Below are 23,570 nucleotides of genomic sequence, written 5' to 3' on the forward strand. Positions count from 1 at the left end.
CGTTGCGTCACAAGCGCGAATGTTGTTGGGCTGGCGATTTCGCGGCGGCGATGGCGACGAAGACTCGGCGCTGGAAGAGGACGCACTGAGGCTGGCTTCAGCTCGGATATGACTAATTCCCGTTTGTTTGAGAGCAGTTTCCTTTTGAGTTTTTGCATGGGCTTCGGGTGAATCGCGAGCTTCTGACCACTTCGCTCCTTTCACGGGTGAGTCTCACCGGCTGTGGCGAGCCTTCGGTGTGTTTTGACAGAGGCCTCTGTCCCGGGGTCCGCCCTCCATCTCATAACAAAAACAGTTGCAGAGAGCGGCGCTGCTCTGCTGGGCTGTGGTGTGGTGCGGTGCAGCAACTAATGACAAACATCGACTGATAGGAGCCGACTTGCCGTACTTAACAGGGCTACTTTAAATCCTAATAACACTTACATTTAAGCCTTAGCATGCTAATGTTGCTGAAGATTAGCATGCTAACTGTTGACGTTAACGTTAGCTACAGCGAACGCAGCCGAGTTTCCTCTGATAGGATGTTACCACCACTGCTGCTGGCTCTCTCTAGTCTGTAACAGCTAGCTAGCTAGCTAGTTAGATGATGCTGTCTCAGCTGTCTTCACACTTAAACGCAACCATTATTATTATTATTATTATTAGAGCAACAAACTGCCAGTAAAACAGTAAAATTAATCATTAGTGGTGCTGCGCATGCTAACACCATATGTAGAGCCCGGAGCCTGTCACGGACAGGAGTAGCTCTAACAGGCTTAGCCCTCCGCGTGAAGTCAGCCAGACTCCGCTCGTAGGCTTGTAAACAGAGACGTGAGTGGGACAGATAGGCCTTATCAGGCGGCGGCAGAGCCGAGGCCGGGCGTCAGGACCCAGCTCTCGTTGAGTTGGACGGGATTGTGTCTGTTTGTAAGGACTCGTCTCGGACTCATGAAAAGATGTGTTGTTCTCCCGAGCTGCCACATCCACTGACCTCTTTAGCTCAGGTTTCAGTCTCTGCAGGAGCAGATGACCTTTGCAACCATTTGTTGGGCAGCGCGCTGAGATATTCCTAACAGACCATGTAGAGAAAAGACTTTATATACAGTTTACTTTAGAAAGCATTAACATCTCATTCTTGAAAAATACTAATCTAGTGAGTTCAAACACTAAAAGATGTTGGGTTGTGGTAAAAGGAGCCACGGATTCTGGTGGCAGCAGGACTTCACCAGGGCTGCTGGTGTTTTGGATGCACCTCTCCATCACCACCCTGAAGACGAGATATGAAAGTTGTTTGGTTTTCTGTGACGATCTGCTTTCACATCCATCCGTGATATCCAGCAGGCTTCTCTGGGTCTGACTTTGGTGGTGTCTCAGCTCACGCGCACGCCGCTGTGATCACCACTACATTTATTTTTGCCAGGGAATCAAAGGGGCTTCTCTAGCCTGCATCTCTATAAATACGGCTTCTTCTGTTTGCAAGGTATGAGGATGTTTCAAAGTGAAAGGTTTTTCTTCATTATGCATTTTAATTTCCACAGATTTTCATGTCCTGCTTGTGAGATTTTCCCTACTGGATCAACAGGAGTAACACCGTCCACCGCTGATACTCTGCAGTAAGTGTTGTACTGTATCTGGGCCATCTGCAGCCGTCAGTGTCTGTAGCTGTCTCTGTGAGGTGCTTCAGGCTGCCATATTGAATAGATGTTTAAATGTGGTCATGTTTACCTTTACCTGGTCATTCAAGTCAGTTTATTACCTGGAGAGGACGTCTTTGGGCACGTTGGTTCACACCATCGTCCAAATGAAGCAGGATAATCTTTGGATTATTATTTTAGTTTTGTTGTACATAATTAAATTTTCTGACTGGTTTTCAGAGAGTCGCTGAGCTCTTGCAGAGTTTTCTACCACATAATTACTGGTTTTAATTTGCTGCAGCTTAGGGCCTCTGGTGTTTTCTTTCATTTTTTATTCGTTTGTTTTTTCTGTAATCCCGTTTACCTTGAGGTATGATATTTCCAAAAGAAATTCTTTGGAAGTATTTGGGAAATCTATTTGCATCCTCCTCTTATTTAGCTGCTGTTAGTGCAGAGTCATGTGAGGATTAGAATCCTGTTTGTTGCTGCTGAACGAGCCTTGATGCCTGCAGCTGACACAAACACACTGGTGTTCTGTTAGTTCATGTTTCTGCTCCTCACCAGGCCCGCTCCGACCAACCAGCTCTTAGATGTGTAGCGTGAGATCAGCTCCGGATAGGACCAAATCCTTTAGAGTGTCGAAACATTTGCTTGTTTTTATATCAAGTATAGAACAGTACTGGATCCGCCTGAAGGTTTTAGCTAGGGATGCACGGTATCAGGCCGATACCAGTATTGGTGAAAGGTAATCATTAACAGGAACCGATACCAATGCAGTTGCCTGAAAGTGGCTTCACTGTCATTTCTGTTCACCTAATATTTTTGTTTTTGATCATTTCTACTAATATATTTTATTTTCCTATTGAAAGCAGAGAAGAAAATAAAACCTGTATTCCAATTCATTGCATTTTTTTGTGTGGTAGAGGTTTCGGTATCTGTAATTGGTATCAGCGAGTACTCAGATCCAAGTATCGGTATCGTATCGGTTTGGATTATATCGTTGCATCCCTAGTTTTAGCATTTTCAGGTTTTATCTGCATTTTACTTTTCTTCTTGCAGCCAGATGATATTTTTTAAACATCTCAGATGTTTTATTACTGAATTGAACAAAAACAGTTAAAATTTCTCTGGAAATAATTGGAAACAAGAAAGGAACTTTAATTGTGCAAATGTTTTACATCTCTCTGTGCCCATGTTTTAGTGGTGGGCCTCAGAGAGAAGATGGATGGTATGCCAGAGGGGTTCCAGGTCCGGGTTGAATTAGGAAAACTGAGACTAGTGGGTGTTACAGCTGTGGAGCCAACACAACTCCTAGATCATCGTTTATTTACGTTAGAGCAGTGCTACCCAATCCCGGTCCCCAGCACCCACTGTCCTGCGTGTTTTCCATGTTGCCCTTTCAAACACCAGAGTTTCCCTGCTGCCACACACCCGACTTGTTGAATGAGTGATTACCGGGCTTCCGCAGCACTGATGTTCTCCTGAGGAGTCAATGCAACTATGTAAATCGGGTGGGCTGAAGACGTGGAAGACATGCAGGACAGTTTGCGCTGAGGACCGGGGTTTGGAGAACACTGAGTAAATAGACTTTACAGTCAGTGGTTTTATAGAGTAAAGCTGCTAAATAAAGAAGAGAATTCATGCTAAGTCGTTCTAGCGTTTTCATCTTTAGCTTTATTAACAGTAACATTAGCAGTGGCTCTGGTTGTGCACCATCTTGCCTGTAGCTCATGGGGAAAACTGTTGTTTTAAAAAATGTTTAGTTTCAAAGATAAGAAATCCTTTAATTGTATCAGCACTGTTGACTCGCTGGGGTTGTTTGTTGTTGCAGGCCGATTTGAGTCGGAGCTCCTTGTTGGCTGACCCACACTCCTTCAGCGGGGCCATGGTACTGTCTTTACTTTACTAACGGGTTTGGTGTGGTAACTGCTTTGTCCCTTGGCCTGAATGCAGTCTGTAAAATCCGAACTGTCCATCGATTATCACTTTCCATCAGCTGTTTATCAGGAAGCAGACGGCTGTGTCAAATCTGAACGTGTCAAAGGTCAGCTGGGGACGCAGCTGAAGCAGGGCAGCTTTCAGTTTCCACCGTAGAAACACCCTGAAGCATGAAGACTCGGTCTCAGGACTGGACTCTGCCCTTGCTAATGCTGAGCTAGCATCACACAGGATGTGCTACTATGGTCCGTCTGACCAGGGCGGGTAATTGTAAATGGAGTTAAACATTAGGGAAGCTGGTTTCTATCCAGCAGTCATAACAGTTTGTGACACTTAGACTATTTCCACATCACGTGAGCATGAGTCTGAGTATGCGGTGGCGAAGATGATTGCGTTAACGCTGAAACAGAAGCTTGTTAAAGATCAACAGGAGAAGAGCGATTAGAAAACACTCGGCCACGTCCAAAGTGTGCTTGTGGAAGTTGAGTCTAATTCCAGCTCCTCTATGAATATCACAGTTTTATTTTCTGTGTGTAGGAGGAGCAGGTCCAGCAGAGCTTGGAGTGCATCCAGGCCAATCAGATCTTCCCCAAGAAGTCCCCCATTCTGGAGGAGGAAGACATGCAGGTGAGGCAGCTGCTGATCACCCGGAGTCTGAAAAACAGAAATACAACAGAGGGAGAGCAGCTAGCTAACGTGACACTGGAGGGAGTCTCCACTCTGTAACTGATGTAGCTAGAGGCACCTGCTATGCTAGTGCTAGTGTCTGTTGTAAATGGTTAGCATGTGTGAGGGTGACCGGGATGAATGTGGGTGTGTGCTCTCTTACACACACACACATAGGAATAAATAGCTTCTTCGTGCTAAAGGTGGCTAAATTCCTGCCATTGTAAAAATAGTAATGGTGCTTCCTGGTGTTTGCAGGTAAACACGCGGCCCGTGTGCAGCTGTAACTGCTGGTCTGATCTGATCGTTGTGGCTCTGCAGCTTATGTGACATGTTTTATCTCCGACTGTTGCTAGGTGCCCTTTCCCGAGCTGCATGGGGAGTTCACAGAGTATGTGGGGAGAGCAGAGGACGCCATCATTGCAATGTCCAATTATCGCCTCCACATCAAGTTCAAAGAGTCTGTTGTTAATGTAAGTATTTGGGAAAAGCAGCCAATCAGCTCCAGGGCTGCACATACGATTAGAGAATATCTGTGACTCGGCTCCAGAATGAGGTGTGCTGTGTGGAGTGTTGTTTAGAGAATGGTCAGAGCAAAGCTGCTGCGTCAGCACTATGGTGACCCGGGCACTCAGACCGGAGTGACCTGAGCGATGGCAGCACCACCATGTGGCTTTTTGCCACCCCACCAGCCTGTCCCGCTCTGTCTATGGACTTGTTGCCATGGTTACTGCTGCTCCCGAGGGGATGTACAACAGTCAGGCTGTCTTCACCAAAAGACGAGATGGACTATCTTGTTCCTAACAAAACAAACCCTGTTTTCCCCAGAAAGATGTTTGCAGTTTGATTCTAGCCTTTCTAGCCCTCACTTACATATCTGTGACTTGGCACAACTCGGAGGCCTCTAGAGCTTCACAGGACTGTGGTTCTTTTATTTGCCAGAAACTTTTCTTGTGTTATTATCAGCTGTAGCATCTCCACATTCTTACATGCAATCGTATGGAGGTGCTTTCCTCCCAGGTCACATATTTGCCTCAATTTAATGAGAAATTGTTTGCCTGGAGAACAAGGCTATGGTCAGATCACTGAGCTGTCCCTGTTGTTGGCAAACACACAGAGAAATTGTGCGATGACGGGTCATGTGCTACATAAAACCTTTCTCTTCCTCTTTTTAAAAGCCCACATTGACTCAGTGAGGAGAGGTTTTCTTTACTTACTTTGCAAATTACTTAGTAAATATTCTTGTTGAGTGACACGGTCCCGTATCCCAGCAGACACATGCTCTGTGATTATTAACATGCACCATTCTGAAAGGTGAAATATCTACAGGAACCGTTGTGAAATGGTCTGACCATGTAGACCATGTCATCACACGACCATTTAGAGCTAAACTAAAACATCAGCAGTTAAAACAAACTCCTTTTTGTTTGGTCCAAGGCTGAATAGTTGCCATCTAGAATAATACGGACTTTTAAAGGTTGTTAGCTTGAACAGGCATGGTGGATACTACAGATGGAGCCAGTCAATGGTTTCTGACATGGTTAGTAAATGCGGTGGTGATTCTGTTCAAGCCAAACCTGAAGGATCGTGAGCGACCCGGCTGCGTTCAAGTGTGCCACCAAAGAAACGTCTGAATAAGGACACAGGAGCATGTGGCTACAGTGTCAGAGGGAAGTCGAGAGCCTCTGAGCAAACTCTAAAGAAGCTATAATCCATTTGTAAAAATGTTGTTTCTGACTGTACAGGAAATGCTGCTGCGCAACAGCTGCAGCCGCCATTTTTACTTCCTCAAACCGAGCTTGTTTGAGCTCATCAGGGCTGTAAACCAGCCACACTGTTGCATTTCAGTCATCGTGTGAAAAACCACCAACGATCAGGATTGAGCATGAGGACCTGCAGTGTGACCGTAGATAACCCACTGGTGGCTCGCCGACCCACAAAGCAGCAAACTGAAACCTAGTGAGAGCTGCCTTCATGTTCAACAAAACCAGCATGATTTCTGCTCATCCTGCAAGTATCCACTCCGTTCAGGCTTTGGGAGGTGTTTCGCTGCTCATTTGATGCTGTGAGCTGAGGAGATGCAACATTATTAGTTCTGGGTTTCCTCATTCACCAGATATCCATCCAGGACTTCTGCTGAGTGCATTTGTCCGTTTCCTGTTCGTTACCTGCTACAGAGGTTGATTGGAGCTTTAATGACCCTCCAGGGACTGACTCAGCATTTTCCTCCAACTTATTTGGACTTTTTCGATGAGGTTGAGGTTGCATCGCACGGATGAGCTGTCAGTCATGATGGAGGAGAGGGAGAAGCAGCTCAGGACTTTAGATAGTGGTCAGATCATAGATGTGAAGCTGTGTGTGTGTGCCTAGTTGCGTGTGTGTGTGTGTGTGTGTGTGTGTGTGTGTGTGTGTGTGTGTGTGTGTGTGTGTGTGTGTGTGTGTGTGTGTGTGTGTGTGTGTAACAGACACGCATGACTTTCTGACTGTGTCCTCTGTTTTCTTCTGGATAGAGTTGTTGTTGTGAGGTGTCAGTAAGTACCCCGCAGCGCTGCAGAGTGGAGTGGCTGAGTCTAACTCTGTAAGCTTGTGCCTGCCTGCTCACTAGGTGTAGCCTGAGGGTGTGAGTTTTTAATGCCCCCCCCCCCCCCTAACAACAGATGTTAGCTTAACAGCCTGCTGAGTAAAATATGATTGGATGTTCATACAAACAATTCCTGCAGCCAGCCTGGTGTGTTATGACCTGAATGGCTGCTGATGGTGCATGACCCACATCTCCAGCCACACCTTCTACAGACATTTACCACACAGCTGAGAAGTGCTCTTTATGAACTGAGTTAGAAACGGTGGAGCCGTCTCCCTGCAGGATTCCACCCATCCTGTTAGGTTTCAGCACACGACAGTTCTGAACCTTGCCTGGTATTTGCCTAGAAACGATAAGACTGCAGCCATGAGCCAAAAGGAAAAGCACTCTGGTTCTGTGTTTGGACGTTTTTTGTATGTAGAGATCATCCAGAGTGAGCTGTGACCTAAACACTAATGCACCTGGAAGTGCTCTGTGTGAGATGAAAACTTGACGCACAATGTTTAATGAAGTCTGTGGAACAGCTGTAATGTTGCAGGACAAAGCTGTGAGCCTTGGCATGAAGGCTTTACTGGAGCTGATGTCCCAGCTCGCTCTGGTTGAACATGAGCAGTGAAGCTGCACCTGCGTTCAGCAGCAGCTGTGATCTGGTCTCAGGTTGGGTGCGTTTGAGCTGATCGTGGTTTGGCCCTCTGCTGTTTCCGGCTCCACAGGTCCCTCTGCAGCTGGTTGAGTGTGTGGAGTGTCGGGATATGTTCCAGCTTCATGTCACCTGCAAGGACTGTAAAGTTGTCAGGTAAGAGCCACGTTCATACAAAATCACACTTCCTTCATATCACCTCAGATAACACCATCAGCATTTGGTAATGGGGTTCTAAGGGCTGGTGTTCCCACTGTGGAACGTTACTGGTTTGCTGGGGAACACTATGGTCGTGCACTGTACCTCTGGCAATTACCGGTAACTACAGTGTCCTTTTACTGGTGTGTGTACTGACGTCTATAGCGTGGTTCCATAAATGACCAACAGCAGCACCCATCCAGCTCATAAACGACGAACTTCTTCCTCCAGCGGACGATCGAGCAGCTGACTCACCAACTCTGACCAACTTTGATTTTACATTTTTATGAACGACCATTTTTTTGTTTTATTTATTTGTTCGCCAGTTTCATCCCATGTTTCTAACATTCTGTGGATAAAATTGAAATGAACCTGAGAGTTTTTTTTGTTTCTGAACCAAGGATTTGTGCTGTAGACGTACAGTTAGTTTACTCTTATGTTTCAGTGGGCTGTTTCTGTCTGCCTTTGATCAGATGCCAGTTCTCCACCTTTGAGCAGTGTCAGGAATGGCTGAAACGTCTGGGTGTTGTCGTGCGCCCTCCCTCTCGCCTGGAGGACCTCTTCTCCTTTGCTTTCCACGCCTGGTGCATGGAGGTGTACGCAGGAGAGAAGGAGCAGCACGGCGAGCTGTGCAGGCCAGGTACTCCACTGTTTCCCTCCTGCCCTCACAGGGATGCCTCCTCCACCGTCTAATCAGACTTCCCTGCTTCCCTGCAGGAGAACACGTGACCTCGTGGTTCAAAAACGAGATGGAGAGGATGGGCTTCGACACTCAGAATGCCTGGAGGATATCGGACATCAACAGCAAGTTCAGGTAAAGGGGGTTCATTCAGGATCCTGCTGCTGTGTTGAGTTCCTGCATTCCCAATTAGAGACGATCCCAAACTGTGCTTTCATTGGTCAGCAACACAAGTGTGTGAGTGTGTGTGTTAGACAGTGGGCAGCTGTGTTACTGTGCTCCACCGGTACTTCACCCCTGGGCAGATAAGGGACCAACCCAGGATTGGGTGTCCTCACCTTGTCTAACTGCTGTCTCTGGCCTTCTGCCCGGCCAGGCTCTGCCCCAGCTACCCTCAGCAGCTCCTGGTGCCAGCCTGGATCACTGACAAGGAGCTGGAAAACGTGGCCGCCTTCCGCTCCTGGAAGAGGTTTCCTGCTGTGGTTTATAGGTTGGTGTATGACTTTCTTCCTTAAACTTACCACTTGTTTATCAAAAGACAGAAACAAGATACTTGTTTATGGTCTTAAGGAGTTAAGGGGGTCATAAATGCTGGTGAAGATGAGCTTTTGGTAAATAAAAGCTGCTCTGCCCGCCTTATTTTTATTACTCAGAGGGTCAGAGAGGAGTCGGGAGGAAAGGCTTCAGTTCTGGTTTTTGTCTTTGTGGCATTTGAGTTTAGGGTCCACAAAAGGAAACTGTTCTGTACACCAGGAGTGTTCGTCTCAGCAAGTGAAACAACAAAGGTTAAGGTTCAGTCAGACAGGATCACGAGTCCTCTGCTGCCGTCATTCGCTCTTCTTCTTTCTGTAGTAAAATATGCAACGTTGATGTTTTATCTTCAAAAATAACACAAGCCTGGATGTGTTCTGCCATGTCGGGGTGTTGCTAATGCTAATGGCTAGCTTCTACCAGCTCTGCTCTCTCCTGGATGCTAAACCAGCACAGCCTTCTACAGTTTCAAGTCAAGGTGATCAGACCGTTCACGCTCAACATGCACGTGGAGCTCAGTGACTGACTTTGTTTCAAAAAGAACAAGAAATACGTTTCCCAGTGAACGAGCCCTTTAAGAAGCAGTAAACCAGCCCAGATTTTAGAGATAAATGATTGTTTTTACTGTAATAAAATCACTAAACGTCACCTCACATGGGTTATTGTTTAGTCTCTGTTAAGAACATTCAGCTTTCTCACAGAGAGCGTTTGCCCCTGGTTGTCCTTCTCTTAGACACCAGAGCACAGGAGCTGTGATCGCCCGCTGTGGCCAGCCAGAAGTCAGCTGGTGGGGCTGGAGGAATGCTGATGATGAGCACCTGGTTCAGTCCATCGCCAAGGCCTGTGCCGTGGACAGCAGCTCCCGCAAGCACCTTCTGAACGGGAGCTACAGCAACGGGGCAGACCTGCCTGATACTGACTTTGGTAAGAGCTAACACCCAGATGTACACACACACCATCCCGCAGACAGGTTTTCATCTTGAGGTCTTGCTGCCTGCAGGAGTTGGCAGCAGATGTGGAATCTGGCCTGTTTGGGCCTGTCAGAAGCAGCGAGTTTACACAAACACAGACGGATCAAGCTGACATACCTGAACACATCTTTAGCTTTAACTCTTTGTCAACACCTTTGTCTGTGTGGGCATCTGTCTAAGCTGAATGTCTGTCTTGTTTTAGAATCGTCCATGACCAACAGCTCAGAGGTGGAAACTCTAGCCACGCAGCCCCACAAGCTACTGATCCTGGATGCCAGGTCGTATGCTGCAGCAGTAGCTAACAGGGCAAAGGGCGGTGGCTGTGAGTGCCCAGGTAGGCTTCGGTTGTTCACAGTCAGATCTGTGTGTGTGTGTGCGTGTGCGTGTGCGCAGCAGCTTCAGTAAATCACTTGGCTACAGACACAGTTGTCTCTGTGCTAAATTTAAAACCTTTTTTGTTTGTTCTCTTAGAGTACTACCCCAACTGTGAGGTGGTGTTCATGGGAATGGCCAACATCCACTCCATTCGCAAGAGTTTCCAGTCTCTACGCTTCCTCTGCACCCAGATGCCCGATCCAGCCAAGTACGTTATCTTTTACGTAGCTCCAGATTTCTGTAGTCACACCACACACACAACCCGACAGCTTTGCAGGCTGTAACTAAAGCTACCCAGTGCTTACCGGGGGGCACCAGTGATCCCAGTTGTGCAGTGGCTTTGTCACATATCTGTACTTGATTTTTGGGGCGACGGTGGCACAGGAGTTAAGTGCTCGCCCCATAATCGGAAGGTTGCAGGTTCGAGCCCCGCTCAGTCTGTCGCTGTCGATGTGTCCTTGGGCAAGACACTTAACCCACATTGCCTGCTGGTGGTGGTCGGAGGGACCGGTGGCGCCAGCTCTCGGCAGCCTCGCCTCTGTCAGTGCGCCCCAGGGCAGCTGTGGCTACACTGTAGCTCATCCCCACCAGTGTGTGAATGTGTGTGTGAATGGGTGAATGACTGATTGTGTTGTAAAGCGCCTTGGGGGGTTCCAGGACTCTAGATGGCGCTACATCAAATACAGGCCATTTACCATTTTAAAGTCTGACCTAATGACAAATCGAGAATCTTTTATTCATCGTCATTCCTAAAATCCTCCGTACACTGGAGTGCAGGTTAGCTAGATGGTCTTAGATGAATGTTGTATTTATTGAGGAAGTTGGATTATTAAGGTTGAGGCAGATGGACTCGCATAAAGCCGTGCAGCTGTCACAAAAATAAAATGTCTGCTCCTCTTTTAGATCATTTATGACTTAAGGGTGAGACTTTGAACTATTAGTCCATTGATGAATGGCCAAGCCCTTTCGTCAGCCATTTCTTATGTCCATGAATTAGTCTACATCAAAATCCAATGTTGTTGAGAGCTGGTTCAGGGGGTGTTGTTAGAGTAATTGGGGCTCGCAGTATTGCAGCCCCCTTGTCTTCAGAGGTCTGGTCCGGTGGGGGAAAGGGGGGTTGCTGGTTCCGGGGCCACATAGAGGGGGTTCTCCTATTCAGCATCACTGGGTTAGAGCATTGTTTGAAGCTACAACATTTTAAAAGAGCATAGCTATAAATACACCGTAGAGAAAAATAAATAGATAAGTGATTCTGTCGCATTTGACTAAAAGTCTCAGCCAATAACACGGCTCGGTTCAAAACCAACATTTGGACCATCAGGTCGTTGGTCCCACTGAACCGCCACACTTCCCTGGGTCCTCCACTTATCACAAACTCATGTATTCAACAACAGAACACCCGGTGTGAGAGGTTCTCCGCTCAATAGCACCAGAGAAGGAGAAACGGCCGGCTGCTACCCCTTCTAGTTCAGGACAAACTACCAGAGTAACAAAAAGGAAAACACCGTTTGAAATCACGGACAACAAGAGACGTTTGGACCTAGAAAACCTCGTTTGTTGTCTCGTTTCCTCCGGCAATGTGGGTTCCCTATCAGGTCCAGGGGTGGTATCTGACGGGAGCGGTGAGAGTTCTGTGACCTTGCTAGCTTGTTTTGTAGATTTAAGAGTCCTGGTTTTCATTAATGTTCCGCCAACAAAGAAACTGAGACTGGAGAAAAACGGAACAATATTCATGAAGCGTAGGATATTTTTCTACTCCACTCTGTAACAATAAGGCAAGCTTTCTGTGAGAAAACATGAAGAAATGAGTGTTATTGTGGCTGCTTGTGTCCACAGCTGGCTCTCAGCCCTGGAGAGCACCAAGTGGCTGCAGCATCTGTCCCTGCTGCTGAAGGCGGCCCTGCTAGTGGTGAACGCGGTGGACCGAGACCGCAGACCGGTTCTGGTGCACTGCTCCGATGGCTGGGACCGCACACCTCAGATCGTGGCTCTGTCCAAGCTGCTTTTGGACCCCTACTACCGCACCATCGAGGTAGTGAGCAGTTCCCTTTGTTTCACATGGTTTGTTGTTTTTGTGAGAATGAGAGTAGCAGAGTTTGAGCTGCAGCTAGAGCTTCTGCTCTCTGTCTAGCACCTTTTTCATCCACAGCTGTCTGAAGCAGGTTGATTAGCATGTGACGAGTGTCTAGATCGGGGGTCGGCAACCTGCGGCTCTGGAGCCGCATTCCATCCATCTGATGCGGCTCTCTGTGCTTGTAAAATAATGAATGGATATTTAAATAAAAAGCTTTATATTTTACTGCATTAATTTTACATCTGTAAGCTAATTCTAAATGTAAAGATTGTCTGTGTAAACCTGAACAGGTCCAACCCGGTCTTACTGTGAGACCGGGTTGACGCGCCACGCTTGTGCGTAATCATATAGGCGCTTTCTGAGCTAAAGAGGATGTGAGACTCTGGGATTCTCCTCAGACGGCTCATGGATGTGTCGCCACATTGGAGACAGGAACAAGCGCTATTCAGCCAAAGTTTCATAATCAGGGAACATTTTCTAAGTGACAAGTCTCGCTTCAGTCGGAGGAATCTTCCCGCATGCGCTCTGGTTCTGCGACGCGCTCCAAGTCAATCTCCACATCTTCAGCTCGCTGTGGACCTTATGTAGTACACGCTGACAGCGAGCTGCGCTGAGCAGTGTCCAGCTCAGATGTTCAGATGGGAATCTTTTCTTGAGTGATTTAGCTACATCTGCGATGTGCGTAGAATAAAATGTCAGTTCGTCTGCATGCGTCGGGGTAATTCTTTCTATTCTTTCTCCGTCAAAATAAACGGTCAAATACGGGAACTGTCCGGTCAACACAAGCCCTGCTTTTAACTGTTCTGTTTTCTTGTGAAAATTGTTGCAAAGAGATCAAATTAAACTTGATTACCACCAGAGCCAGGCGCACTGCGCCTTTATCTCCGTCACTGTAAATGAGGGAAAAACAAAATGATCGGATCCTTTTCGGACCTTCCCCACCTACAAAGTTTAATTACAACAATCAAACGTGACAGAGCCTGGATTTGTATTCTGAACAGTCTAAACATGTTTTAAAAGAAACGTATGACAAAAGTGGCACCTGCTCAGTAAAACCACCAACAGGGTGAAAAATATCAAAATATTGTCGGCAGAGACGGGCTACAACTTCTGGATCCACTTTATATAAATCCTTTTATTGATTATCTTCTTATGAAAGATAACTTTGACGTACACGAGCGACCGGTACCGGCTGCTGTCACCTGCTGTGATTGGTTAAAGCAGCTCTCTGCTGTCTGAGGGTAGGCCCCGCCCACAACGCCGCGGCTGCTGTGGCTCCCAGTGTTTTCTTTACTGTGGGAAACGGGTAATAATGGCTCTTTGATGGGAACAGGTTGCCGACCCCTGGTCTAGCTGCTGCAAGGGCACAGATGTGTTTGGTGGACATGAGAACCTGAAAGGTTTTATTTGTTTGTGCAGGGCTTCCAGGTTTTGGTGGAGACAGACTGGCTGGACTTTGGCCACAAGTTTGCTGATCGCTGTGGTCACGGAGAAAACTCTGAGGACCTGAATGAGCGCTGCCCGGTCTTCCTGCAGTGGCTGGACTGTGTTCATCAGCTGCAGAGGCAGTTCCCGTGCTCCTTTGAGTTCAACGAGGCCTTCCTGGTACGTCTACATTTAGCTGACATCCTCAGGTCTGTGACCTCTGGATGTTTTATGCAAAGAGGGAGCAGTGCTATTCCTCACACCTGTTCCTGTTCAGGCACTAATCTTCTGTCATTTCTGGGTTTTGTCACGCGGCGAGCTGGAAAACAGCTTTTATCTGAGCTCTTGTCATGCCTGAGATTTGTATACAAGCCTCTGTGTGTGTGTGTGTGTGTGTGTGTGTGTATGTATGTGTGTGTGTGTGTGTGTGTGTGTGTGTGTGTGTGTGTGTGTGTGTGTGTGTGTGTGTGTGTGTGTGATTTCAGGTGAAGCTGGTGCAGCACACATACTCCTGCCTGTTCGGCACCTTTCTGTGTAACAGCGGTAAGGAGAGGGAGGATCGTCATGTCCAGGAGAGGACCTGCTCCGTCTGGTCTCAGCTCAGACCAGCCAACCGAACGCTGAGGAACATGCTGTACTCCTCCCACTCCGAGTCCGTACGTCCACCTCTCTCCTCTGGCTGCTGCTTGTTGTTGATGAAAACACATGATTTGGTTTCTAACCAGCATGTTTAGTAGAAGCTGAGCCGGATGGAAAGCTTAATGTGAAGAATGTGAAACCAGAGGGTTCTTCATTCCTTTTGGTTCAGACAGATCCGTTTCAGGCGAAATAAAACCAGACTGGTGTATTTCACAATCGTGGTGATTTATTTCTATTTGCTATGGAGTCAGGTGTGATTTAAGGTCCCTCTGAGGATTTAAGGTTAGAGAAATTTTGTGTCTAGAAGACAGAATGTTTAGTTTTTGTTTCTGATGAGGATCTCTGGTCCGTGCAGGTCCTCCACCCCGTGTGTCACGTACGAAACCTGATGCTTTGGACAGCAGTGTACCTGCCCAGCTCCTCCCCCACCACCCCCTCCGATGACTCCTGCGCCCCCTATCCCGTGCCCAGAGTCAACCCGGAGGATGCGCCCCTGGGCAGGTGAGCCTGGCGCGCTGGGACCCGACCCCCTCCCACTTCCTGCTTCATGTAAGATAAACACAAGTCGAAGACTCCCAACAGCCAGAGGGTCCCGACTTTTCAGCTGCTTTCATGCATTCAGTCACGTGCTGTTTCAGTCTCTTCCGAAAAAAACCTGGAGGAGAAACCTGAATGAGTTCAGCTGTGATGCTGATGTGGTTTAAACTCTGAGATCAGAGTTAGAAACAGAGTCTGGGTAGAACTTTAATCTCTTTGTGGGTGAAATGATTGGTTTGATGATCCTAGTGCACCAGCCATGCTCAGCCTCTTTGATGCAACATTTATTTTGGTTCCTAATTGTTACTCTTTTCATTTCCTGCTCAGACGTACCAAAACTCGCTCTTTTGACAACTTGCCCAGTGCATGTGAGCTGGGAAGCTCGCTGGCTCCCAACCGCCGCTCCAGTGACCCGAGCCTCAACGAGAAGTGGCAGGACCACCGACGCTCTCTGGAGCTCAACATGGCCATGGGGCCTGAAGGTGGGGGGGATCAGGATCAGAACAGAGAGGGTCTTTTTCCAGACGGAGCAGACTCTGAGCTGGACGACAGCCTGCTGTCCCAGGAATCCCAGGCTGCACTTCCACGGGAAGCCTGTGTGGACCCAGGAGAAGAGGAGACAGAGGAGGCGGAGCTCTCTGTGGCTATGAGTGTGGTCGAGGGCCAAATGGAGAATATTCTTCAGGAAGCCACAAAGGAGGAGGGAGGAGCTGACACACAGACAGAGAGAGGTGCTGCTGACACAGACGTGAAGGAAGCTAAACACGACGAGCAGCATCAGATTAGGGTTAGGGCTGAGATGCACCCAGAAACATTTTCCAGTGGTTACCATGGAGAAAATGGCATCGTGAAGGCAGAGGAGGACAGTGACTCTGTCCCCCAGCCTGCCCAGAAACAGGAGGGTCTGGATCAACAGGCAGCTGAGGTGGCTCCCTCTCCAGAAGAAATGCTGAAGCAGAAGTCCTCTGTTCAGGAGGAAGTAGCAGAAGACGCCTGCCAGTCCAGCTCAGGTGAGTCTGAGCAGCTGGAGGCCCACAGAACTTTAACCGACGGCTTTGTGGACAAGTCCCCTGAGGAGTGGGACATGGACGAGGACGGCTGTCTCCCTGAATCCCAGCATGCTGTCTCTGAGCCAGCAGAGCAGGTCGATAAGAAGTCCTCTCTGATGGAGAGCTCAACAGAGACTTTAACTGAAGAAGCCTGCAGCAGATCGGATCCTCCAGCTCAGCAGAGCGTTTGTCTGAACCATCAGCCCTGCATGGATGGCAAGAGCCAAGCGCCCTGCTTCAGGAAGGAGAAGGGGGTGGAGACAGGTGAGCACAGCTTCAGCAGAACTTTAAACGGGGGAAGCAAGCAGCCCTTCATCAGTGCCTTTCAGTCTGTGAGTGCTGAGCTCAGCAGGGAAGGGCTGTGCAATGGAGACGGCTCCGATAGAGACCCGTGCGTAGGAGCTCACTGGCACAAAGGGGAGCGGGCCCCTCTGAGTCGACAGGTGTCCCTGGCAAGCTGCAACTCCCTGATCCTGCACCCTCGGGGCTGCTGCTCTCAGCACCGCTGGTGCCACGCCCTGCTGAGCAGGACCGTCGTCAGCCCAGAGCAGCCGTCCCGCAGCCACCTGGATGACGACGGGCTGACCCTGCACACAGACACCATCCAGCAGAGGCTGAGGCAGATCGAGGCGGGGCACCAAATGGAGGTGGAGACTCTGAAGAAGCAGGTACAGGAGCTGTGGAGCCGTCTGGAGAATCAGCAGCACACCAGCTCCCACCGGATTAACGGAGAGCTAGGGGATGAAGTGGTAAGACCCTGATGGAGCACTTTTCCCTAAAGCGTCTGACTGGTGGGAGTGATTCCAGGCCGAATGTTGATTTTTGCTGGTTAAAGCTGAGATTACAGCAGTTGCTTCGTGTGCTGTTGCAGACCTCGATGACAGACTCTGAATTCAACCTGGACCCAAACTGTCTGTCTCGCTGCAGCACAGAACTCTTCTCTGAGGCCAGCTGGGAGCAAGTGGACAAGCAGGACACTGAGGTGAGCAGACCAACACATCTAGAGATGTTTGTTGACCTGCGCAGTAGACCGCAGCTGTGAAGGACTCTGTATATTGCAGGTCACGCGCTGGTACCCTGATCATTTGGCGGCACAGTGTTACGGCTGTGAAAGCAGGTTTTGGCTTGCTACCAGGAAGCATCACTGCAGGTAAGTTCTCAGGCCTGTCTCGAGTCGGTACAGGGGACGTTAACCCAGCCGTTCATCAGTGACCAGCTGTGGGAGGATTTTCTTCCTCATCATGCTTTAGAGAGCAGAAGGAAACCAGTGTTGGTCACCATGAAGTAGTTCTCATTTCTACCATCTCATCTCAGTAGATTTCAGGCTCTTTGGCTTCATTAGAAAACAATCGAGATGGTCCAGAGTAGAGCCCTGCACTGAAGCCCTAGGCCCTCGGGTCGGCCCTCGGGCCGACGACTGTGTAATTACCTCGGACACGGGCCGGGCGCCTTTATTTTTAATCAAATTCATAAAAAAAAACTGAAACACTTGAACGCAGCAGCACCTGCCTGCTTCTGGTTTATAAATGCGCCGATATAAATGAATTCTCAAACTGCTGATTGAAACATGTGCCCCTATTCTAATATGCCATTTTATGTCCACTTTGATGACAGAAACCATTCGTTTATTCTCATGAAGACGGCACCATTCTGTTTTTCTGTGAATAAATTCGCTCTGCAGTTAAAAAAACTACAGCATTCATTGCTGTTTTTTTTTCTAACTGGAGAGCGCATTTTCAGAGCGGCAGATTAAATTTACAAACGCATCCAATTAATATAGTGTTCGTAAATTTCATCTGCCGCTCGAAAAATACGCTCTGTTAGAAGAAAAGCTGCATTGATGCTGTTTTTCTTTCTTTTCTTTTTTTTTTTTTTTTTTTACTGCAGAACGCTTCTCACAGATAATTAGAATGCTGAGCATTCGATCACGCTAAAACTTTATGAAAGGTTAAAAAAAAAGCCGGGCTCGGGCCAGAGAATCCTGAAAACCTTTTCGGACCGGGTCGGGCTGGGGCTCCACCCCCTCGGGCCGGGCCGGACACGAGCTCAGATTTTAGGCCCGTGCAGGGCTCTAGTCCAGAGTCTGATCTAGGATGGCAGGAGCCAAGCCTATGGGAGTATGGGCTACCAGGCCCTTTGATGCGGGCTGTGAGGTCCCTGTATGACCGGTGTCAGAGCTTGGTCCGCATGGCCGGCAGAAAGTCGGGCTCGGTCCCAGTGAGAGTTGGACTCCGCCAAGGCTGCCCTTTGTCACCGATTCTGTTCATAACTTTTCTGGACAGGATTTCTAGGTGCAGCCAAAGTGTTGAGGGCATCCGTGTTAGCGGCCTAAGGATCAGGTCTCTGCTTTTTGCAGATGATGTGGTCCTGTTGGCTTCATCAGAACATGATCTTCAGCTCTCACTGGAGCGGTTTGCAGCCAAGTGTGAAACAGCTGGGATGAGAATCAGCTCCTATAGAGATCATGGTCTTGAGTCGGAAGAGGGTAGAATGCCTTCTCCAGGTCAGGGATGAGGTCCTGCCTCAAGTGGAGGAGTTTAGGTTCCTCTGGGCCTTGTTCACAAGTGAGGAAAAGCTGGAGCATAAGATCAATAGGTGGATTGGTGCTGCGTCTGCCTTGATGCGGGCGTTGTACCGATGTGTTGTGGTAAAGAGGTCTGCCCTCACCTATGGTCAGGAGCTTTGGGTAGTGACTGAAAGAAGGAGATTGTGGATACAAGCGGCCAAAATGAGTTTTCTTTGCAGAGTGGCTGGGCTCTCCCTTAGAGACAGGGTGAGAAGCTCGGTCATCCGGGAGGGGCTTGGAGTAGATCCACTGCTCCTCCACAACGAGAGGAGCCAGTTAAGGTGGCTCGGGCATCTGGTCAGGTTGCCTCCTGGACGCCTCCCTGGTGAGGTTTTCCAGGCACGTCCAACTGAGAGGAGACCTAAAGGTAGACCCAGGACACGGTGGAGGGACTATGTCTCTCAGCTGGCCAGGGAACGCCTTGGGATTCCCCCGGAGGAGCTGGCCCAAGTGGCTGGGGAGAGGGAAGTCTGGGCCTCTCTGCTTAGGCTGCTGCCCCCATGACCCGACCCAGAATAAGCAACCAAAAAAAAAAAATAAATAAAACTCCCATACTGTGGAATCAGCTGCTTTCTGCTCATCACCTTACATTCATGTTCATTACTTCTGGTGTTGCGGTCCCGTGTGCATCCCTGAATGCATACGGCTGCATATATTGTGCCTTTTTTGACTGTACTGTAAATAGGTAGATGCTAACTTCATAACAATCAACCCACCAGTGCACTAATAATGTGGTTTCTATCTTTCATTCCTGCTCATTTACACTCATCATCTCAACCTGTTCCCTTTATTATGCTGCGTTCTTTATTTTAGATGGTATATATGTATTTTATTGTACTTTGCTGTATTTTCTACTTATCTAATGCACCGGTGAAGGAGTAGCTGCTAAAAAGGTGATTCTGATTCTAAAGATCCCAACTCGGCCTCTGCAGCTTGTTCCAGACTCTGCTCTGGACCTGCAGGTGTTTCAGGGGATCTGTGAATATTTGTCCGTCTCTACCAGCTCCATGGAACCTTTCCCAAATCCACGCCCACACGTTCCTTTATAAAGGAAACAAATTGTAAAGTAAAACATTGCAGCCTTCCAGGTGTTGTTTAGCTAGCAATAAAAACTCACGACTGTTTCTTTCTCTTCATTTTATTTATGAACAAAACATTGTGGAAGAAGAGCTTCTGACTCAGAATTAAGTCCTTGATTCCTCTCGCTGTGGCAGCCAAGTTCCCTCAGCAGCCACCTAACCATACCCTCATGATCAGAACTAGAGTGGTTACTCACCCGTAACACCATCTCAGCGTAATGGTCTGGTCTGATAGGGGGACGCTGCGTTCCCACGGTGATCGTTTGATAGTTTGAGACTTCTGTCTGCTGAAGTTGTCCTGATATCGCTGTTGCAGCTTCAGGACCTGCTGTAGACGTTTGCTGTAACCACTCAGCTGGTCATGTGGTCCATGATGTAGGAGTGAAACAAACATCTTCTGTTTGGGTCTGTTGATGTTCTCTCCTCATTTCATACGCTCTTATCCACTCTCTGCCCCTCTTCCTCCTCTACAGTGGCAGGGAGCCTGTCCAGGAGGTCTGGTGAGATTCCGGCTCCTCTGTCCTACCTCCCACCATCACTCCAGCCCCCTTATCTTACCCTAACCCTACCAACCCCTCCCTACTCGCCTGCAGCATCCGTAGCATCACAGAGACGTATTTGGACAGAACTGGCTCTGACCCAACATCAAAGCTGTGATTGGTTGAGAGCTGCTTCTTGCATCATGTCAATTTTTGACTTTTTTAACAGCAACGTGAAATTTCTCAGCCTCAACCCACCATAGCACCCCCACCCCAGCAGACACCCCGGCAGCATGCTGCCCCAAACCAGCCCCCTGCATCCCCCAGCAGCATGACCCAGCCTCCAAAGCTGCTCTGTCCACCTGGCTCTAATGTCAGACTCTGGTATTGTTTTGGGTTATGAACAGGCATCAAAAAAGGCACCTCTAGGTGTGTGTGTGTGTGTGTGTGTGTGTGTGCGCGCATGGCTTCACATGAGTCCACCCGTGTGAGCCGTGCGCTCGCTCAGTGCTGCCGTTTCATTGGTTGAATATTTACTGTTTGTTGGAGCTCCTCGGCTAAGCTAGCATGTGGAGGGATTTGACGGTCGAGCGAAAGCGAGAGAGGCCTGCATGCCTTCTGTCCACTCGTGAGTCTCGGGTGGTTCAGACCAGCGTTTAGATCAGACCCTCTGCTCTCATCAGTCACATCCTTCTGGCTTTGCTTTGATCAGGTCAGCTGCAGGCTTCTTATGACACGTTAGCATCGTCAGTTAGGGAGCTGCATGATACCTGGAGCTATCCTCTGTGTCAGACTTCCCCTCTGATCCTTCTGTTCCCGCTCCCCCCACAGGAACTGCGGTAATGTCTTCTGCGCCAGCTGTTGTGACCAAAAGATCCCAGTGCCAAGCCAGCAGCTGTTTGAGCCCAGTCGGGTGTGCAGGAGCTGCTACAGCAGCCTCCAGGTCAGCTCCGTCCCCCTGGACCTGGAGATGGAGAAGCCCATCACAGCCAGCTCCAACTGAGGACCACCGCAGCGAAGCGCAGGAGAGCCGGGCTGAGCCGCCAGCCACTGACACGGACGCATGCCAGCTACGCAGAATGTCCCATGTACTCGTGTGATTGTGTGTGCTTGTTAGTGCGGCGGAGAAGGGACTGTAGGTCGATACGCAGAGGGGGATGTGCTGGCAACACGCCAAGTACTTTGTGTGTGTGTGTGTTTGTGTGCGAGTAAGAAAGGGTCCGCAGCAGCGATGGAACTGCACGCCAAGTTCAGAGGAGCGAGAATGGACTTCCTGGACCTTTGGGCCAGGCATGCGGAGGAGGAGGTGATCTCACTGTGTTTGCTGGTCATGTGGAGGAATTTTAGACGCCCCCCACTAGAGTTGTCCCCTGAGAGGTGGGAAGAAAAAGCAAAAGACTCCATTAACCATAAGGTTTAAACAAAAGTTGTTTTTCCTCAGATGTTTAAAAGACGTCTGCGTCGCCAGCGCTGCTCTTCATACTGGTGATGCTGGGTGAAGGGATCCAGCAGACCAGCCTGTCAGACGTTCTCATCTACTTTTCTGTTGGCGACTAGTTAAAACGACCAAAATGCTGATGAGTTAGACTCTTACGGGTTGTTTTTCACAGCCCTCCAGCTAGAGACGCTGTAGTTTTAGATGTTGGTGTCGGGCAGGGTGAGCTCCACCAGGGTTCAGACGGTAGATCTGCTCTCGTTTGATGGTTTCCTTGGAGAGCCTCTGGTTTCCAGACGCGGCTGCAACAGAAAGGGCTCTTCATGTTCTCCCTAAGTCTGTAAATCCACAAGACCAGTCACCAGAGAAGCCACGCCCGTTCTATGACCTCCTCACGCACACGTCTTTGTAAAATAAATCAGTAAAATAATATATTCAGATGTCTATATATAGCATTTAAGAAAACTGTATAGAATCATCAAATAGTGGCTCTCTTAATATGTCACATTTTTTTATTTCTTTGTTTTAGGTGAATAATTGCAGAGAACTATATTTTGCGACCGGTTGGATCTGACGGATGATTGGTTTAATAGAACAGCAGGTTTGTCCTGTTTTGATGCTGCAGCGGTTCTCTCCTTTCAATGCAATCATTACTGGGTTTTATTTATTCAAGCTTGCTAAAGTGCTGTTTCAAATCCAGATCTGAGACGAGAGGTGGTGCCGGGGGTGCTGCTCATCGGCTGATCCCTCAGGATGAGAGGGGGGGGGGGGGGGACTGGAGTTTTCTATGCGCTGAGAAAACGGTGGTCCAAAACAAGCAGCCTGATTCCAAAATAAAAGCCTCCCTTTAGCTTACAAACATCAGTCCATCTCCAAACACTACCTCTGCTTTTGTCCAGACTCATTTTCTCTCTCTCTCTCTTTCACACACACATGCACATCTGACTTCTAGTAGCTTCTCAGCTTCATGTCACAGACGGAGAGCCTTTGTTATTGCTCAGTCCTCCATGTTTCAGCTGAATGAGAACCGGTTCCACACACCAACAGGTCATATTGTTATGATCACTTCTGATGAAACTGCTCGTTTTTTATCCAACATCATCTGCAGATCCGTTACGATTTAGGACAACTTTGGCCGCCAGCTGGATGGACGACTCGGCACACCTGAGCTGTCTGACGGAGTGTGTGTTCCTGACACCTGGTGGTGGTTTTAAACAGCTGCAGTGGTGAGAAACACACCAACGGTCTTGGCCCTGTGAGACGGTAGAACATGGACAAAAGCACTTAGCAGGAAGAAAACATCTCTAAAGCTCATGTGGGTTCAGACGTCGTTTCTACCCATAAAGCACTTCTAGCTGAATGAGATGTGGGGCCAGAGCTCTCTGACTCTGCAGCCTTTACACCACCACCACACGGTCGCAGGGCACCACGCGCCTCTTTGCTCTTTGATCCATGAATGTGAATTGTTTCTAAAGATAAAAGATGTTTGTTTTTGTCAGTTTGCACATTTAGTAGACACTGCCACAGAGCACTCTTCTGAACCTGCAGCTGAAAGTGTTTCAGAGTTGTGAGGGTGATGAGGGCTGGTGCCGTGTGTGTCGGAGGCTCTGCTGATGTCACACACACACACACACATTGCTGTGCTGTTGGTTTTTAGTCCCATCCTTTAGAAGTTCTCTTGCTCCGCAAATGTTGCATTCTCAGCTTACACTGACATTCTCTAACAGAGGCTTCTCTGCAGCGGCCCAGCAATCGTCTGATGTGTGTGTGTGTGTGTGTGTGTGTGTGTGTGAGAGTGTGTATCTTTCGGTGGAGGCTGGTGCCAAGCAGCTGATTACGGGTCTCTGATGACGGGATCAGGTGTGTTTTTGCTTGATTTTTCCTCTTTGTTCCTCCTGTGTTGGATCAGCACTTTGACCTTCTGAAGTCTCAGAGGAGTGTGTACATAGCGGTTCCCTGTAACAAGTGCTCCTTGTTCAGTCTGAATATTTGGTTTTGTTGAATTTACTTTACAGAGCATTACCTTGTTGTAGAATTAAATGAAATTATACTAGATCAACCCGTTTCTCTTTTTTTTTACGCTGCAGGTGAAAAC

At 48.5% G+C, this 23,570-nt stretch overlaps 1 protein-coding gene across 3 annotated transcripts; it reads left to right on the top strand.

The window, feature by feature from the left end:
* mtmr3 (myotubularin related protein 3) lies at positions 1 to 23,530 on the top strand. 3 transcript variants are annotated; one of them, XM_054731231.2, is made up of 22 exons: positions 1 to 206; positions 1,518 to 1,592; positions 3,445 to 3,501; positions 4,089 to 4,178; positions 4,574 to 4,690; positions 6,728 to 6,748; positions 7,512 to 7,594; positions 8,110 to 8,276; positions 8,354 to 8,450; positions 8,692 to 8,805; positions 9,580 to 9,770; positions 10,020 to 10,151; positions 10,289 to 10,400; positions 12,029 to 12,224; positions 13,686 to 13,871; positions 14,177 to 14,347; positions 14,686 to 14,831; positions 15,195 to 16,665; positions 16,788 to 16,898; positions 16,978 to 17,066; positions 20,035 to 20,061; positions 20,872 to 23,530. In XM_054731231.2, the coding sequence occupies exons 3-22, from the start codon at positions 3,499 to 3,501 to the stop codon at positions 21,041 to 21,043; spliced, it is 3,696 nt and encodes a 1,231-aa protein (XP_054587206.2). In that variant the 5' UTR covers positions 1 to 206; positions 1,518 to 1,592; positions 3,445 to 3,498; the 3' UTR covers positions 21,044 to 23,530. The 3 variants fall into 3 exon arrangements, with proteins under 3 accessions (XP_054587206.2, XP_015827381.3, XP_015827382.3); XM_015971895.3 differs by lacking the exon at positions 6,728 to 6,748 and having other exon boundaries at positions 2 to 206; XM_015971896.3 differs by lacking the exons at positions 6,728 to 6,748; positions 20,035 to 20,061 and having other exon boundaries at positions 2 to 206.
* The last annotated feature ends 40 nt before the right edge of the window (positions 23,531 to 23,570 follow it).

Source organism: Nothobranchius furzeri, chromosome 17, assembly GCF_043380555.1.
Source record: "Nothobranchius furzeri strain GRZ-AD chromosome 17, NfurGRZ-RIMD1, whole genome shotgun sequence".
NCBI classification, from domain to species: Eukaryota; Metazoa; Chordata; class Actinopteri; order Cyprinodontiformes; family Nothobranchiidae; genus Nothobranchius; species Nothobranchius furzeri.

Bases quoted from the DNA above. Each gene is read 5' to 3' on its own strand.
- mtmr3 (XM_054731231.2), top strand. The intron at 8,806-9,579 runs GTTGGTGTATGA...TCCTTCTCTTAG, and splicing joins TTTCCTGCTGTGGTTTATAG to ACACCAGAGCACAGGAGCTG. The intron at 13,872-14,176 runs GTACGTCTACAT...GTGTGATTTCAG, and splicing joins AGTTCAACGAGGCCTTCCTG to GTGAAGCTGGTGCAGCACAC.